Raw genomic sequence first — 17,832 nt, 5'->3', positions numbered from 1 at the left:
TTACACTCAATGTGGTGCAAAAATTCCATGGGTCTAGCTAATCCCTGATCTTCTAGCGTCTTGGCGACCAAAAACTTTTGACGCCGTCCTCCGTAGGATCAGGGCCAACAAACGCGGCACCCATCCCCGCCCACATAGAACTCAAATCCGCCCAATGGGCCATGGTCTACGAATGCCCTTTGTTGAACTAGGGTGATCGCAGTCGAGGTCTCGAGGCCATCCTTGCCAGGATCATGAAGTGAGGGTCACTTCACCTGGGTGGGTTGCGGGCGCAGTGTGCGCGCCTGGGCCATAAACAAGGCAGATATTAATGAAGACACCTCCGGTCAGCAATCACTGTGATTGTTGCTTCCTTCGCTTCAGGATTCAAGGGGCAATTGTTTTCCTTTTGACAACCCCAGTGTGTCGCGTCGGCAGTGCGCGCTGCACCATCCCGCTGCAGCTTGTCCCTTACATGACGTTTCATGCCAGCTGGAAAAGCAAGAGAAACATGTTAATTACGGAGGCTAGCAGCAAGCGAGTGATCGCACCACTCCATGAGGGTAAATATCTCCGGACTCTGGCTTTGATGTGACAAACGCGACATTATGACAGATTCGGAAGACGGTGGTTGGCTCATGGCCCTGAGGGACAGGCCTCAACGTCCCGCTCCAAGCTCTACTGACCAATTGTCGGAGCCTATCGGTAGACGAGTCTTCATTAGAGTTTACTAGTTGCGATACGTAGCATCCTGCCGTACTCCAGCCATTTGCGCCTCGGATCTCGTACATGTAGATTCAAATACGTATGTCGCGTTTGAGGACAAGAATGGTTAAAATAGGTAGCGTCGCTAGCGCAAGGGGAAAGTTGACCCAGTGCCCGCCCGTCCGCCAAGGATGACCTGTAAGCAAGAAGCTTACAGCGGGCTGTGGGAGGCTCGCAGCGGGACTCGTCCGCGGGTGGCTAGTGCAATGACCGCTCCTGCAGTGTTCTCAGCCACGCTTCGCCAATCACGACCCTCCTCTACACGCCATTCCCTCCACGCTGCCTCGACTGAGCGAAACAACGACCTGACGCTCCAGTCTCTGGGTCTCCCGTTTGTGAGTTTGGGATCCTGGACCTGCGTCTCCAATCATTTCTCGACATCGTCGACAGCGCATCGATGCGTTCTGCCGCCCTGTCGAGCTGGGCCTGCTGTTGCGGTCGAATGAATGCTTGATACGTTGTCCCCCAGAGTGAGCTGGAGCCCAGTCAATCGTGAAGATCCTGGTAGGGCGCCACCCAGCAGCCTACCATGGACAGCACTGGCAGCGACATGGATCATAGGGACCACGACTACGATGAGGCCCGCCAAGATCTCGACCTCCGCCATCAGCACCGATTCCAGCATTTTCACCCCGACCTGACATTCGATCACGATCCGAGCTCCCGCTCGGGATACGCACACGACGACAACTTCGCCTCGACAGACACTCATGACCATCATGCGTCCAGTGCTATAGACCCGGACGACCGCTACTTCAACGACCAAATGGCCTCGTCTTCCGTTCCGCGTCCGTCGTTGCGCTCGAATGGCGACGGAACGACCCCGAGGCATCCAGTCGTCTCCCCGAATCGAAGTCTGCCCAGGCCAAACAATGCTCGATCAGCGTCAAATCCAGTGGCAGCGACAACGACTGCCAAAGTCCGCCCTAACCCTAACGGCAAGCCGAGCGTCAAGGACCTCAAGAAGCGATTCGATCAGAGTGGAAATGGCTCTTCGATCCCTCGTACCCCCGGGACTCGCACCGACAATGCGTCAGGGCCACGGGTGCAGACGACGTGGAAAGGTGGTGAGGGTGCCAACTCATATGCGAGCGTACGAAGCGGAGGATCAGAGCCAAACTCGAGCGATTCGAAAGCGCGAAGTCAACGACCTAAGTATCTCGCGGAAGATCATATCTCCAGCAATGCTCAATCATTTGCCAGCCGCGTGGCCAAGCCTCGAGCTTCCGGCAATGGCGCCAACTCAAACGCTTCGCCGGCAATGGTTCAACGATCTCCTCAGACGCCATCGCATCCGACGCAGCCACCTCCGGCTTTGACACCCACTACATTACCGCCTCAGGGCCTGCTATTTGGCGAGATTCTCCCGGACCAATACGATACATCGGCACTAGGGTTTGGCATTGAGAGTATTCGTCCCCGACGTGGCTCTGGCCCTGACACACGCGGCTCGTGGTCCCATCAACGAAGCTTGTCAGATCCGTATGTCGAACTGCCATCCGCAGACGCCTGGTACGAACAGATAAGCCCAGTTGAGGGCATACGCCACCACGAAGCGTCTCAACCACCAGCGCCGAAGAGCCACGGGCGGTCCCTCAGCGATGTCGCGTCGCAGAAAGCTCCGCAGCTTCCTTCGAGAAAAGGCGCCACCCGAATACCAACCTCTACATCGCAAACTCAGAATACAACTTCGAGACTTCCCTTGTCTGTAAGGCAACTAAGTACACCGGGGGACTCTTCTAGTGCAGACTCCACCAGATCCAACTCCCCTGCCACGAGCAGACGACCGTATGCGAATGGAAGGGCTTCAAGGGCAACCACTCCGACGGCACGATCTAAGGCACCGACCTCGCGAGCGAAAACGCCCACTCAACCGGCTGGTAGCGGGAGGAGGAGGGCACCGCCCGGGTTGCCAACGCCCAACAGCAATACACGACTGCAGGCGTATATTGCTGCCCCACCACCGAAACTGTCACCACCGTTACGAAGCTCGAGACCTAGACAGCCAGTGTCCATGGCGACCACAGCAAGCTCACGGTCGAAAGCGATAGATAGACCGCCGCGGACGACAGTTGCGACGTCAAGAGCTTCGTCGAGAGCGGCACAGGAGCCAGAAAGCCGCCGCCGAAAGGTGTCGATAGGACCAATAGACTTCGAACAACGACGAGAGCACATACGTCTCGCGTACAGTAAGTCTGTGCGCGAGAGCCAAGCTCTCGAAAGTCGTAAACGGGCGGCGGATAGGAGGCGGCGGGAGCTCGAGGCGGCCACACAAGCGCAAGCAGCAACCCAGTCTTCATCAGCAGCCCCTTCTCCGTTAGCACGCGAGACGTCGACTGCTGAACCTGAATCACCAAGTGATGATACGCCAGTCGAGCACCGGCCGCACGTCCAGGCTGCGTTGGATGCGGTGATTCTTACCGAGTCGCCGGTAGATGTGGATTTCGCCCGTCCTGAGACAATGGCCGCTCCTTCTGAGGAAACGATTCAGCCAGAGGAGTCGTCTGCTGCGCCTCACAGATACCCAGTTCTCGAAACGCCCCCAATGGACGTGCCCGGTAGCTTTCCCGCCTTCAGCCCGCAAACTGATAGAGACGAGCCACCGCTTTCAGCTGTATCGGCAACCACAGAGACTACCGAATTCGACGTTGAACCACAAGACGAACCTTCTAGGCCTGCTACACCACAATCCGACACAGTGCCTTTTACAATCAAACCACCAAGCCCCCAGCAGCTGGCGCCTGTTCGTTCGCGTTCCGAGTACTACTCCCCGTTCGAAGACGATCTTCATTCCCCATCCGTCGACAGCGACAGCCACGAGCCTGTCCAGGTTTCTCGGGTCTCAACGGTCTCAGCAGGCTATGACGATGAGAACAGCATGTCACCAGTGGCCGCGTACGAGGAAAGGTTTAGGATGGATCGCGAACAGCCACCACCAATGGCAAGCTCGTTTAGCACAACTGTCACAATACTGCCACCTCAGCATGCAGCTGATAGCGAGACTATACCTTTCCCTCGGCTCGACATGCAAGACGATTCGGACTGCCACACAGACCTCGACGACACAGCGGACCCTGCGCGCAATTCAGCGTATGGTTATGACAACGCTACGGACACATGCACTGAGGACGCTGATGACCACCTTCCCCTAGACGACTGTCAATCGGAGTCGCAGTGTGACGATCATCGTTCATCGCAGATCCTGTCGTCTTGCGCCACTTCAGACGCTGGTGATGTTGGGTACGAGCCCAACGTGACCGAGCCCACGACCCTCTTGGTTCCCCCATCATGGTCCAACCGCATCAGCCAGCATTCGCAATGGACAGATCTTACTGTAGACAGCCCGTACCCGTCGAGTTTTGATCAATCACCCAACCTGGACGATCCAGAAGAGTCACCGACGTATGGGCACGTTACCATCTTCGGGTCACAAGTCATAGGCCGCGGCAGCGACCCTGGAACGCGCGGATCAGAACACGATTCGCCCCATGCGCAACAGTCTCACACGTCGATCGAGCCCCAGAGATCTAGCACCCAGCAGTTGCCAAACGTTGATGTTGGTGACGACTTTACGATACCGTATCTTTCAGAAAATCCGGCGCGCAGCGCACCCAATATCGGCTTGCCTGAACATGAGCCGCCACCTGTTCCCACCCCTGCCTCAGGCTCCCTTCTGATGTCCAGTCGGTCCAGCGGCTATGATGATCAATCACAGTACGGGAGCACAAGACTGGCCTCAGGCCATGGAAGCGAAGAATTCATGTCACAGCTTGAAACGCCACGCACGATTGACACCAACTCCGTTGGCACACCGGACCAGTACTTTGGCGCCCCCTCATACGACAGTGCAGCGACAAAGGTCGTTGTAGCAAATGGCGACGAGTTGCCAGAAAAGGAGCGGCATCGACTTGTCCAGCGCCGCAACGTTATCAAGGAACTTGTGGACACTGAGGCGGTCTTTGTGCGCGATATGAACATCGTGGAGGAGATCTACAAAGGAACAGCCGAAGCATGTCCCAAGCTTGACGACAAGACTGTCAAGCAGATCTTCCGAAACACCGACGAGATCATTTCGTTCCACACGCATTTCTTGGCACAGGTCAAAGACGCGGCTGCCAATGTCTACGTCATGAAGTCTGGGCGATCATCATCGTCGCGAGATGACGGGAACGAGAGTTCAAGCAAGGCTGAGACCAGCGATGCACAGGATCGTACTGTGCTCCTCGGGCCCCTGTTCAAGAACAATATTGAGCAGATGAAGACAGCCCATGAGGGCTTCCTGCGAAGCAGTGATCAGGCTGCTAAACGTCTCATACAGATCCAGCAGGACCCAACCGTCAAGGTCTGGCTCAACGAGTGTAATGAGGTCGCCAAGGACTTGACAGCGGCGTGGGACCTGGATTCGCTGTTGATCAAGCCCATGCAGCGTATCACCAAGTATCCAAACCTGATCATAACGATCCTGCAACACACCCCGCAGGACCATCCCGATCGAAAAGAACTGGTGGCAGCGAAAGACATTATTGAAAACGCCATCATTGAGATCAACAAGACCAAGAAGAATTTCGAGCTGGTTGGCCAGATCGTTGGGAGGAAGCGCAAGGAGTCCGACGGCAAGAGCGGCTTCGCACGGGCATTTGGAAAACGCGTGGACAAGCTACAAGCCCCGGGCGCGAGAATACCCGAGGATCCCGAATATGCCAAGCTTCATGAGAAATTTGGCGATGACTACTTGCGCCTGCAGGTGGTCCTCAGAGACGTCGAATTCTACACTCGCCAGATTTCTACCTACGTGAGGGAGTTCCTGCAGTATCTCTCTTCCGTTGAGCTTGTCATGAGGATTCAACCGGGCGGGCATCCTGAGCTGGAGAGCAAATGGGTGCAATTCAACATTTCGATACGTGATATTGAAAAGATAGCACTCGAGGAGCACCTGGCACAAGTTCGCAAGCAAGTGATCGAGCCTTTCGAACTAGTCATCAAGGCCTACGGCAACCCCTCGCTTGCCATGAAGAAGCGGCAGAAGCGACGCCTCGACTACGAACGGAATGAGCAACTGAAGCGCGCCGGCAAAAGCCCAGATTCAAAGTTGAAAGATCTGGTGGAAGAATATGAAGCTCTCAATGATACTCTCAAGAAAGAGCTGCCGGCGCTGTCCCGGAGTACAGTGGAGATTGGGAATCTGTGTCTGGTACGGTTTGTGGACATACAGACCAAGTGGTTTCGCATTTGGAAGGAAAAGATGAAGGCAGTGCTCAAGGACAATGAGGACATGCCCGACCTGGACGGAATTGTTAACACGTTCCAACGAGAATTCCCTTATGTGGAGGAGCAGCTAGCCAGCATTGGCATCCTCAACCCAACCACATGGAGCAGACCATCCATGTCGACGTTTGCAAGCACAGACGATGCGTTGTCGCGGAAGACAAGGTCGCCCAGGCCGTCGGATGTTGATACGATGCGAAGCCGGGGCCTGTCCACAACCACAGACTCGGCCCCTTCGCTCCCGACGCCTGACTTTATGAAGCGCGAAAGCAGTACGTCTTCGATATCTCCGGTCGCACCCAAGAACGTCGCAAGCCCCTACCAGTACAATTACCGGGACTACTACGCCGGATTCCCTCCGGCCACGGCTGGCTCGTCGGCTGCCGTCACACCGGAAGTATCTGGCAGCTCGCGATCCGTTCTCGGCGGGACCTCGACACGACCCAGCACCGGACGCAGCTTCGACTCGGGTGCGATTCCTCGGCAGAGCATGGAGTCGCAATCGCAGTATCGCCGCGACTCGAGTGCCACGTACAACTCGTCCACAATGCCGCAAGAAGGTCGCCGATTCTCTGGGCTCTTCCACTCGGCCTTGCCTCTTCCTGACGGGCCGGAGGAAAACAAGCCATCGTCGTCGAGAGCATCATCTATGGATCGCGGTACGGCTCATGATGGGTATAACGTACTATGGCTCGCCGCATCCCTATTTGAGTTCAACATTGCGACGACAAAGCACGAAGCCGGCTATCCCTATTTAATATACCAGGCAGGCGAGGTGAGTTGCTTCCGGGGCATCTTTTGATGGCATGGCTGACATTTCCAGATTTTCGACGTGATTGCCGAAAAGGGTGAGCTCTGGCTTGCCAAGAACCAGGACGATGCCAGTGAACAGGTCGGCTGGATCTGGTCCAAGCACTTTGCCAAGTTGGCAGACTCATGAATGCACATACTTCACGAACAGCGAGCGCAGCATGTCCACGATACCAATTGCAGCAAAAGAAACCCACCTCAGGACGGGTGGTTCATCACCATATTCTCTCACGCAGCGATGTACAGCGTCACACAAACTCACGACAACAGCTTTTGCGGTTCTTCAGACATATTCAAGCCTCTTTGATGCTGTTTTCCTCCCGAATTTTCTTCTCAATTTTCTTCGTCAGGCGTTGCGGAGCGAGCGGATGCCCCCTTCACGAGGCAGCAGTTGTACACACTGGCATCAGGTATCAAAGGGGGACGCACGAGGTCCAGTCGCCGTCATTGCACGGACAAAGAAGGCTTGGACGCCGGGGCGTTCGACAGGCGATGCATGGTACAGTACTCCATGGTCGGTACAGGAGATGCAGGGATGGCGCGACGGAAGCTGATGAACCTGATTTTCCGAAATAAGATACCAGTCCATGCTACAGTAACAATGAATCTCGATTATGAACGGTGCTGGCCTAATGGTTGTGCTTGTAGTCGCTTACCTTACCCCACGTTCCCCAATCGAGACAGACCCATTAATAGTCTAGACTAGGATTACTTTAGCCAAGACCTCTGGCGCATTAGCATCTCTAGTCGATTTACACACTTCCAAGTTCCACCTTGGCATCATTGCTACATACGCGATCATTACGCACCGCTGTACTCGCCGAGAATCGCCATTTCTCTTGAATTGCGCATACTGCCAAGGCACAAGCGGTCTCCCGAAGACAAGCCATGCGCTACCTCGCCACGCAGAGACTCTGACGCCCGCGCAATGGCGACGTGGACGGGAACACCGGGTGTGAGGGGAGGCTCAGAGACGGCGCAGATGGCGCTGCTCACGTTTGGTGCTATTGGGATAACGTGGGTACTCTCACACACACAATCAATCACCATGCGACGGCTGCGATGGCTAACGAGAGCAATGCAGGTTCACGTGGGGTATCGAGATGACCTGTACGGTACCGTCGACTGCGACAACATGCTGCTATGCTAAACAGTGACCATAGACTGCACGCCCTACCTCCTCGACCTCGGCCTCACAAAGTCAAACACATCTCTCGTGTGGATCGCCGGCCCTCTCTCTGGGCTCATTGTGCAGCCTGTTGTGGGCGCGCTCGCCGACGCCTCTACCTCGAAATACGGCCGGCGACGACCACTCATGCTGCTCAGCACCGCCATGGTCGCGGTGTGTCTGTTTGTGCTGGGTTTCACAAAGGAGATTGTGGGCCTGGTGCAGGCAGACGAAGAGAAGGCTAAAGGACCGACGATTGCGCTGGCCGTGCTGGCCATCTACGCGGTGGACTTTGCGATCAACGCTGTGATGAGCTGCTCGAGGAGCCTCATCGTTGATACGTTGACAGTGGACAAACAGCAGACAGGAGCCGCCTGGTGTAAGCAATGACCCTCAGTCAGGTGTTGCGGTGCTAACAGGAGGCAGTCAGTAGGATGTCGTCGGTAGGCCATGTCGTTGGATACGGCCTCGGCGCTGCCGATCTCGTCGGTATCTTTGGCGAGTGGATGGGCGACACGCAGTTCAAGCAGCTCACGATTATCGCCATGGTCTTCATGGTGGTCACCAACGGCATCACGTGCTGGGCTGTCACGGAGCGCGTGCTCGTGGCGGCGCCGCCCAGCGATGTCAAGGGGCACTTTCAGATATTCCGACAGATCTGGTCCACCATTCTGAATATGCCGCCTCGCGTCCAGGCCATCTGCAGGGCGCAGTTCTGGTCGTGGCTGGGCTGGTTCCCTTACATGTTCTACGGGACGACCTGGATTGGCGAGACGTACTTTCGCTACGACGTGCCCAAGGACGCGGTTGCATCCGGCGACATGCTCGGCGACATGGGTCGCATCGGGAGCACGTCAATGGTCATCACGTCGATGATTACGTTCACGTCGGCATTCGTCTTGCCGCTGCTGGTGGAGTCGCCGGACAGGAAGAGTGCGACGCCGTGGATGCCACAGTCCATGTCTGGGTTCGTCGCGAGGCTGGGCAAGTACAGGCCCAACATCTTGACGACATGGATCTTTGGGCATCTGGTGTTCTCTGCGGCCATGTCCCTGGCGCCGTTTGCGACGAGCTATCGCTTTGCTACATTACTCGTCTGTCTCTGTGGGCTGTAAGTCAACTCACCCTCTCTGCCCTGCCGCGTGCCGATGCTAAACTTCCATCCAGGCCGTGGACGATTGCTATGTGGGCGCCTGTGGCCCTGCTGGGGGTCGAGGTCAACCGCATGAGCACAGATGGCGCTTCCACGCCACCTCAGTATCGCCGTGTATCCCACAATGACGACAACATTGACGGAGAGGACGAGGACGACATTGAGATGCTGTCAGCGGAGGATCCCATGCACGCACCCGAGGTCAAGGCATCGGGTGAGTTGTCGGGGATCTACTTTGGCATCCTCAACATATTCACCACCTTGCCTCAGTTTGTTGGCACCTTTATCAACATGATTATTTTTGCCATCCTCGAGCCTGGCAAGAGCCTCGACGTGGGCGTGGGCCACGGAGGCGTGAGTGCTGGTGCTGGTAGCGGCGACACGTCTGCTCCCGAGGACGCGTCGGAACCCACTAGAGATGGGCCAAATGCCATCGCAATCAGCCTGTTCATTGGCGCAATGAGCACGGTCTACGCGGCTTGGGCTACCAGGAAGTTGAGATATCTGTAGATGTTCTTGAGATTTGGCGTTTTGGGATCTATAATGGGATACGCGGAAACAAGGAGTTAACCAGTCATCGAAGCTATCCATGTGCGCACTGTCGTGAATCATGCACAAATGCCGCTGGGGATGCTGATGGTTGCATATGCAACCTTCAGACTCTTGTGTTACGCCTCAGTGGTACGAAATGATCGATCGTCAGGCTTGTGCAGTTCAAATATTGGACACTGTCATAACCCTCATCCCAGTCCGCATGAGCTACTGGTCCTTCTCCTCGCTACCCTCAGAGACCTTTTCCCACTCATCCTCCGTACTCACGCTCGACTGCGAGACCTGCGAATCCTTCTCCTTCGCCGATTCCACCTCAAGACCCTTCCTCTGCGAGAGACCCTGTGTCGCCGGCTGCATCTCGACCTCCTTCGAGGCACTCACGCCCTCTGTATCCTTCTCGGGAATGGGCTTGCTCCCCTCCTCCACTTCCGTATCGCTCCCGTCGTCCCTCCTCCTCCTCTTGTCCTCCTCGGCCTTGTCCTTGGCCGCCTGCTCCCGTTGGACGATGGCGAGTTCGGCGGCAAACCAGTTGACGCTCCACCAGAGACCTGCGCAGATGATCGAGAGAATGACGCAGTGAATCGAGTGGGTGGCAAAGAGCAGGCCGGCGAGGGTGAGCTGCAGAGCGAGAAAGGTGGCGTTGGCCGCGCGCAGTAGGGTCGGCGTGGGACCTGGGGTGAAGATGGACTCCCAGAGGTCGGTGACAAAGCTCGCCATTCTGTTGTTTGTCTTGGGACAAGGTCTCGATATTGTAGAGGGCTGTGTGGTGTCTTGCGGGGATGGAAAAAGTCGGTGATGGTCGTCGTCGCGGTTCGTTGGGCGCGGTGGGCCAAGAAGGGGTCCTCCTGATGACTTTATCGACGAGGCATGCACGCCCTTGGTGCCTAATGATGACTGACGACTGGACACGTGTGCTGCGCGTGTGGGAGGCCGACAGCGTGTCTCTTTGCTCGCGATGACTGTGTGGGCGTGATTAGGAGGACAGGCTGGCCGAAGCGGACGCGCCGGACGATGCTGGATCTGTGGTGAAGCTCAGCATTTCCGGTCAAGTCTTAGCGAAAGTGGGGATAGCTACAGGTGGATGAGGGGGGCCACACAATGAAGCCTGAGGTGCACAAGGTATAGTTAGTTGGTTTCTACGCACCCTATACACGCTCACTGCTGCCATGAAAACTTCAATTCCGGCCCCCACCATGGTCTAAGATGTACAATTTGGAAGATTTTGGTGTTCTGCAAGTTGTCTTGACATTTTGCTGATTAATTTGAGACTACTACTTGAAAGGTGCAGTCGTTGGCAAGCTGTGCTCTTGTGATGATTCGCAAAGAGCTGACAAAATCGAGCAATGTAAGGGGTGTTTGCGTCTACCATTCATGTTGTTACGAGAATACCGATTTACACAAAGGAGGCTTTACTATGTCCGTTGTTATGGCGTGTCACACAATGCCATAGAATTGTATACATGCTCGGAATGTCACTTGTTGCTACGGATCGGGCAATATCTAGGAAGAGGTATCTGGTCACGTTGAGCAGGCGGCCTCCACATCAATACAGGATGCATCGAGGAGTAAAGCAGTGTTGCGGTAAATGGTCAAATAAGTCTCTTGGGGCATCGTTGTGGTCCCTGGGGAAGAATTAGAGCGTGAGAAGCAGTAAGTTGCATGTGCCATAGGTCGCATGGCTTCATGAGTGCCATCATTGGATCAGTCACTCGAAAAGGACCGTCGTAAACAGGGACAAGGGGAGGCTTCTCTGTCGGATTGACAGCGAGTATCCAAGCTGTCACAATCTGAAATAGGAGATTGTGATCAAGGAGGAAGATTCTTTGCTTGAGCATGCCTTGTTCCATTGCATTACGACTGAAGGGGGCATGAGCCAACGTCAAGTGTTACGTACACTTTGATCGTGGCTGGACCGATATGGCTGAAAAACTTGCGGTATTTTGATTCAAAGCATGAGACGATAACAATTAATATCAAGAAGATGTGTTTCCCTTCTGTCGACACTACTGACGACGGAAAGTCCCGAGCTTTCCATGCAGGTGGATATCCCAGATTTCAAAAACACGGAGAAGTGTCATATCAGCTTGCTGTCACATCTAGTGTAAATACACGGAACGATGCCACCTCATGATATCGCTGCCGTGCTCTTTCGGCACATGACACTGTGGTGACACTCGCCAGACAAATCGCTGTGCTTCGCAGGGAATGCAGGCGCTGTCGAAGGAAAGAAAGTCGTATGGCGATAAAAGCTTGTCGATACTCTCACAAGCCTAGAACTAACCACCTAGTAGGCTCTCAAGCCTTGAAGCATGGCTCAGTCATCCGCGAACAGCATCGAGTACAGCTGCACCTTCTCTTGTCCTTCTCTCGCACTTTAACGTCTCCCCAGGCGGGCTTGACGCAGGAGCAACATCAACTCGGTTTTCTGCGAATCTAGAAAACTGAGAAGCCCCTCGTGTCTTACCCGGAACCATAGGAGAAGGCATAACGCTTCATCGCGGGAAGTCATCAGGAAGACGAGACTGGAGCCAGCCCCGCCTCCGACCTTGTCATTAGTAGTCCTAACCAAAGAAGTATCAGCCAGGACTGCGCGCGCAAGGCTTGGGTCATCGCTGCTGCCTGCGGCCTGCCTGATAATTAGTCAGTGTCGCCCCGGCTATCGCGCACGCTAGGCAGACAGCAAGGGGCCAGGACCAGGGGGCCACTGAACTAGCTGCTACTACGTTACGCAGCACGCGACGACGAGTCTTGCACGGTGCACGGCCAAGAGCACGTAGACACCTCGCTGTGCCGTCCGTGCATGATGGGGGTCTGAGAGCGAGAAAGGGTCGTGGTCTGAGCTTCTCAGCATAAAGGAGCCAAATTTCGGAGTCTCTGGGAATGCGGCCCTAGGCAGTTGAGGCGTGTCTTGAGGTTGGTCAGTGCTCGCTCAATGCATCTGCGGCCACGGATCCCCATCTCCAAGAATGGGACTGCCCGGCCTGGTTGCACTTGCAGAGTATGCATGTCAACGACACGGCACTGAAGATGGCCCGTCTACCTACATGTACTCCGAACGAGGTCGGCGAAGCCCCGTGTCACTCAATAACAGCACACGCACATGGAAACGTTGATCGCACAGCTGATGCGCGTGAGCCAGAAAAACTCCCGATGCTTCTGCTCGGCCTATTGAATTTAGCTCACGGATTGTCCAAGTAGGCAAGCTTCTGCACGTGCTGCAGTCGTAATGCCGAATCTGATCCCGGCATCCTTCAGCGTCGTCTTGGCCAGTGCTGAGACTGCAAGGCCTCACTTCTTCAGCATGTCCGAACCCAAAGTGACTCCTCGACAAATCAAGTCGCCGCTCTGCACCATACGTGCAATCGTGCATCTCGAGCCTCGAGAGCTCGGACACAGCGTGGCCGTGGGGGTCGCCACGGTCTGGCATCTCGCCGACCTGCGGCAGTCACATCGGGGATGCAGCTGGATAAAAACACGTACGCATTGTCAGCTGTGTGCCAAGGCCAAGGTCAGGGCGAGGTCTTGGTCAACAACAAGCCGTTTCCTGCGGATCTGATGCATGCGTTGAACTCCGCCAGGGACCGACTCACACAATAACATCTCGCTGGGAGGCGTTTCATGACACTGACCGTATGGATATTCTTGCATATAGATACCGCAAGGATTCGGAACTCATCGTGAACAGGATAAGCCTTGACTACCGCACCGCCTTCATGTTGAATCGTGGCGGCGGTCAGAGCGAAGTACGTATCAGTGGACGAGAGCTGAATGGTAGTCCCCGAAGAAACATGAAGATTGGCCACCACACCAACTCACCAGGATTCTGAAACACAGATGTGGGATCAGTCACTGACAGATCTTCTGAATTGGGATCGTCTATGCGTCCAGAGGGACCGCTAGCGAGTTCATGTGGTTCACTTTGGTTGTCTGCATGCAGAAATGACGTCTGTGAGTCTGTGGCAGGACCGCGTGCGACAGCCGGGGGGGCAGACTGGGGGTTGACGGACGACCCGAAGGCAACATTGAACCATTGTGACGATCAATCATGCGACACTGGAGTCGGTGGACAGTGGCGAACATCTCCACTCGTGAGAGCAAGCCCACGTGCGGCGCCCGCCTGTGACCAACAAGGCCTCCAGGTCAGCGAGCTGGATTGAAACGCTGGGGTGGATTCCTGGTGACATTGGAACAGTATGCGTGGCAGTGGTCTTTGCTGGAGCCAATTTCCACGATTGTTTCGCGAGGCAATGGATCAATGCAGTGGTCGATGCTGTCAAGTGGCTGATCAAGAGTTAGCATGCTGTCAAGACCCCAAGAGTCAAAACCGATCCGTGACGGGCCGAATTGTCAGCTTGGGACCCCGACTTCCAAGGAACAGGCATATGTAATTTAAGGTACAGACAGGTTGACAGCTTCAACAAGAATCAAGATGGGCGCCGAAACTCGCCCATCACCTCTTCCCCATGGTTACCAGGACAGGGCGTGGACTGGAAGTTCTGTACCAGCCAGGTCAGGCATCATCGGCTACTGTCAGAGGATCGCAATCCTAGACGGGAATCTCAAGGTCGACAACGGCTGTCGAGGCATCGAGGTTGTTGTGACGTCTGGACTCAACTCCGGTCAGAGACTCTCAGAGCCAGCCACACCACCAAGTACGAACTTGTTGCATGATGTGCATATGGCGGCAATGAAGGCCCCCTCATTTCGCGCGCCCAGGTGAGCTGGGCAGTAAGGCGACCCTGGTTCGTCCAGCTGCTGTCAGGCTCTCCATCTCAGCCACCCGCGATGCCTGCATTTCATGTGTGTATTTTGGAATCGACGGTCAGCCCGCCGGGCTATGTGGCGTGTTTCAAAATACGTGGGACATGTCGATCAACAAGATACAACCCTGCGATCCTGGCACTCGTTGATGTCAACAGCACAGCATAGACGACCATGTCCTGGCGATCCGGCTACTTCCACAGAAATAGAACTGCGCTCTCTGTCCATAATTAGAAGCGGAGCGTGATAAAGACTTGGACGCAGTCAGCATCGCGTGTCCAGGCCACGACTGCTACTACGTAAGGTACTGCAAACCAAATACCGAACGAGCTCAAGTGTATGGTGTATCTGGCGTCAACTGCCGCGGCCCGGGAACCACAATCTCCAGGATCGCCGTCCTGGATGGCAACACATCGTGAAGTATTAACAAATCGCAGGTTTCCAATGCATGTGTCGCGCGTTGCACTCGGTACTGCAGTGCGCTCTCGGGGCCGTGTTCGGGAGGACGCTCGCACTTGGTCCTCGGGGCCGAACCGGGCGCGACGCCCTACCTACCAAGTGCCGGCGTCCTATGGAAGCCGAAAAAGAAAGGTTTCGGGCTTTTCAGCTTGTCTCTAAAAGACTAAAGTTAGTCGGAAGATTCAGATCCACAGACACGGCACGGTAAGGTTGCTATCGCGCGCGCGAGACGGCAGAGCTTCGGGTGCGATCGTTTCCTGCCCGACCCCGCCAATGGTAAGGCTACGCTACGCTAGGCTGGACCTAAGTTAGCCCTGACGCCACAGGGCGATCCGCTCTGCATGACACTCAACCTAGATCATGTAGTTGTGTTTCGCAAAGCTTCAATGTTCGAAGTTCCAAGCAGTGTAAGAACAGCAAGTTAGGTGGTGCTCAGCTAACACTAAGTATACGTACGTATGTTGCAGTAGGATTGATAAAGAATAATGGATGCTGCAGGTACTCAAGGCCAGAGTTGTGCAATGTTGTAGTACAGGACATGTATCTTCCAAGTGCCGGGTGATTAGTGCACTCGTCCATGGCAATGATCAGGAAATAACTCGATCAGACCGATTCCCCATTGCTGACACCAGCCCCCGTTCATCTTGATGGCATGGATGTTGATTATACTTAGCCCTTGAAGCAACAAAGGCCCGACTGTTGCAGTACAAGTGCAGTAGACTCTACGGAGTAATTAGAGCAGACCGCTGAAGCGGGACGTCGGTTCCCGCTCCAAAGGCGCTAATAGTCGAATTGCCAGATTGGGCGATTCGCTAGAAGCCTTCATCATTCAGAGTCCGGGGGGTGGCGCGCTAGGCAAAGGCAGGCCACTCATGAGCCACGCGGTGTGCTTGGTGTCCATGCCCTCTGGCTGCTGGGGTCCCCGATCTTCTGGCTTACAGTGTAGACATTATGATGGAGCATTGCTACTGTAGTTTGAATGGACGCGGTAATGATCGGCTTGCTGCCTGCGTGGCTCGCGCTTGTTTCGCTGCACGCCCGTTGTTACAGACATTCGATCGGCCGCCCGAGTGCGACGCTGGTCTGCGCGAGGAAAAAAAAGGGGTGCTTGGGTAGGCAAGATGACACCTTGGTCATTATTCAACTGTCCTCTTTGATGCGACGGTGAGCAAGATGTTCAAAGATTCAAATGAGAGGCAGACTGACATGGGGCTTAACAAGCTGCGATTCCATGTCAGTGGGGCTAGTGCGAGGGGGCCACTGCTGACATGTGCAGCACGATCAGGAATACCCTACAAGTTACGGTGTCCATGTCCAGTCGTCTCCATCGTGCCCAAAGGCATCATGATCGACGTCATTAGGGTTTGCTGCCATGTGGTTGTGCCAACCGCAGAGGCAAAACGAATTGCACCCCGAATCACTGCAACTCTCGAAAGACTTTGGTGAAAGCAGCAAAGATCAGCAGCCTCGTGCCCTTGCATTACACCGACTTCAACAGCAGGGCCTCTCGCCGTGAGCAATAACTGCTTGCCATGGACACGCTACATGTCGAACCAGTCTCCCATGCTCGCCTGGTTTCGCCACGGCCTGGGAGTCTGGCATATGGACAATGCAGCGAAAACGACAAACGAATCTGATGTATATAGTAATTATCACAAAGGGACAGCATCAATCACTCACTCATCATAATGACTGCTGGCGGTTGCTGTCAAGGACTGGACCTTCTACTTGCACCCCCCTGTTCGCGACTTTTAGGCAGCCGGATACATCACACTCTGATAGGCCGGGAATGAATGCTACAGCACCCGCTGTTGATCACCCATGCAACGCCCACTGGCTGCGTCTAGTCCCGCTTGGCCCCCGTCGATCTCCGACCGGGGTATCGGGCGTGTGTCCACTGCCGCTGCGAGACACATCCCATTGGCCGCACTGACGCCATTGGCGCCAAGCCAGGTCTCCAGGTACGTACGTACGTCTGGCATCAAACCGACTGTTCCTGTCATCTTTTTGCCAGCATTCCATTTGTTCTGCCTGGCTCATTGCTTGTCGCAACTAATCCCGAGGACCACATTCGTTGCGAGAGCGTGGAGGGCTGTCCTGACTCCCGGCTGTGCACCAAAACAACATTACTTTGGTCATTCCGGCTAACACACGCCTTGCACGCCAAAAGAGGTGCCGCCCGTTGGAATGCACGTGGATGGATCGTTACGGAGGTTCGAACTTTGAAGATGGGTCCCCCAAATTTGCCATCATGCAGTAAGTCAAGTAGAGACAAAAGGTCCCGAACACGGCACACCTCCTCCTTTACAGATCTCTGTCTACCAAGGTGTATGTGCTAAATGCTCTCGTCTGGCTCTCTAGGGCAAAGCGTGCCACCTACTACCTACTACATGGCCTAATTGACTTTATTTAAGCCAGAAGTCTAAATTAACTGTACTGGCAGATGCCGAACAACATCACCATCCCAGGCACCACCACCATTCCTAGAACAGGGGCTGGCAGCACGTCGTTGAACATCGTGCAGATGGCGTTAATGTCTAGCTTCACTAGACTAGATAAGGTCGATCACGGCTGTCGCCGGTGAAGTCCTTCAGCCAAATCATCACCACGGACTCCCGTGTAGAACTTTTGGACTCGAGACAAGCCGTGGCTGGCACCCAATAACCCCAGCGATCGCCAGCACCCGTCTGCAGCCGCTGCTTGGCTGCACATGCCAGACACGCCCCGGGATCCTCATCCTCCAGCCATATGCTCGACGGGTATATTCATGTTGGCAACAAATCCTTCAACACTATGTGCTGCATGATAGCGTTTTGAAATCAGATTTGGGTGTCGTTTGCGATCAGTCAATGGTTCCCAATTGGACGCTGGCACCACGTTGGCGCGTTTAGCAGTAAGTGACAGGAGAAAGTGGATGCTA

General features: G+C 55.0%; 3 protein-coding genes across 3 annotated transcripts; 2 read left to right on the top strand and 1 right to left on the bottom strand.

The window, feature by feature from the left end:
* Window positions 1-955: 955 nt before the first annotated feature.
* Window positions 956-7,132, top strand: F5Z01DRAFT_433306 (uncharacterized protein). Its single transcript, XM_046259703.1, has 2 exons — window positions 956-6,784; window positions 6,833-7,132. Exons 1-2 carry the CDS (start codon window positions 1,274-1,276, stop codon window positions 6,947-6,949), a joined length of 5,628 nt encoding a protein of 1,875 aa, XP_046113958.1. The 5' UTR covers window positions 956-1,273; the 3' UTR covers window positions 6,950-7,132.
* A 615-nt stretch (window positions 7,133-7,747) lies between these two features.
* Window positions 7,748-9,650, top strand: F5Z01DRAFT_684240 (major facilitator superfamily domain-containing protein; the record flags this gene model as incomplete). Its single annotated transcript, XM_046265917.1, has 5 exons — window positions 7,748-7,836; window positions 7,904-7,929; window positions 7,983-8,366; window positions 8,414-9,098; window positions 9,155-9,650. 5 exons carry the CDS (start codon window positions 7,748-7,750, stop codon window positions 9,648-9,650), a joined length of 1,680 nt encoding a protein of 559 aa, XP_046113957.1.
* A 249-nt stretch (window positions 9,651-9,899) lies between these two features.
* On the bottom strand, window positions 9,900-10,409 carry F5Z01DRAFT_630528 (ER protein Pkr1-domain-containing protein; the record flags this gene model as incomplete). The annotated part of the gene is made up of 1 exon (XM_046261731.1): window positions 9,900-10,409. One exon carries the CDS (start codon window positions 10,407-10,409, stop codon window positions 9,900-9,902), a length of 510 nt encoding a protein of 169 aa, XP_046113956.1.
* Between the last annotated feature and the right edge of the window lie 7,423 nt (window positions 10,410-17,832).

Source organism: Emericellopsis atlantica (assembly GCF_019669845.1).
Source record: "Emericellopsis atlantica unplaced genomic scaffold F5Z01scaffold_44, whole genome shotgun sequence".
Classification (NCBI taxonomy): Eukaryota; Fungi; Ascomycota; class Sordariomycetes; order Hypocreales; family Bionectriaceae; genus Emericellopsis; species Emericellopsis atlantica.
The sequence above is the reverse complement of the archived record's forward strand: the minus strand, read 5'-3'. Positions and strand labels throughout refer to the sequence as shown.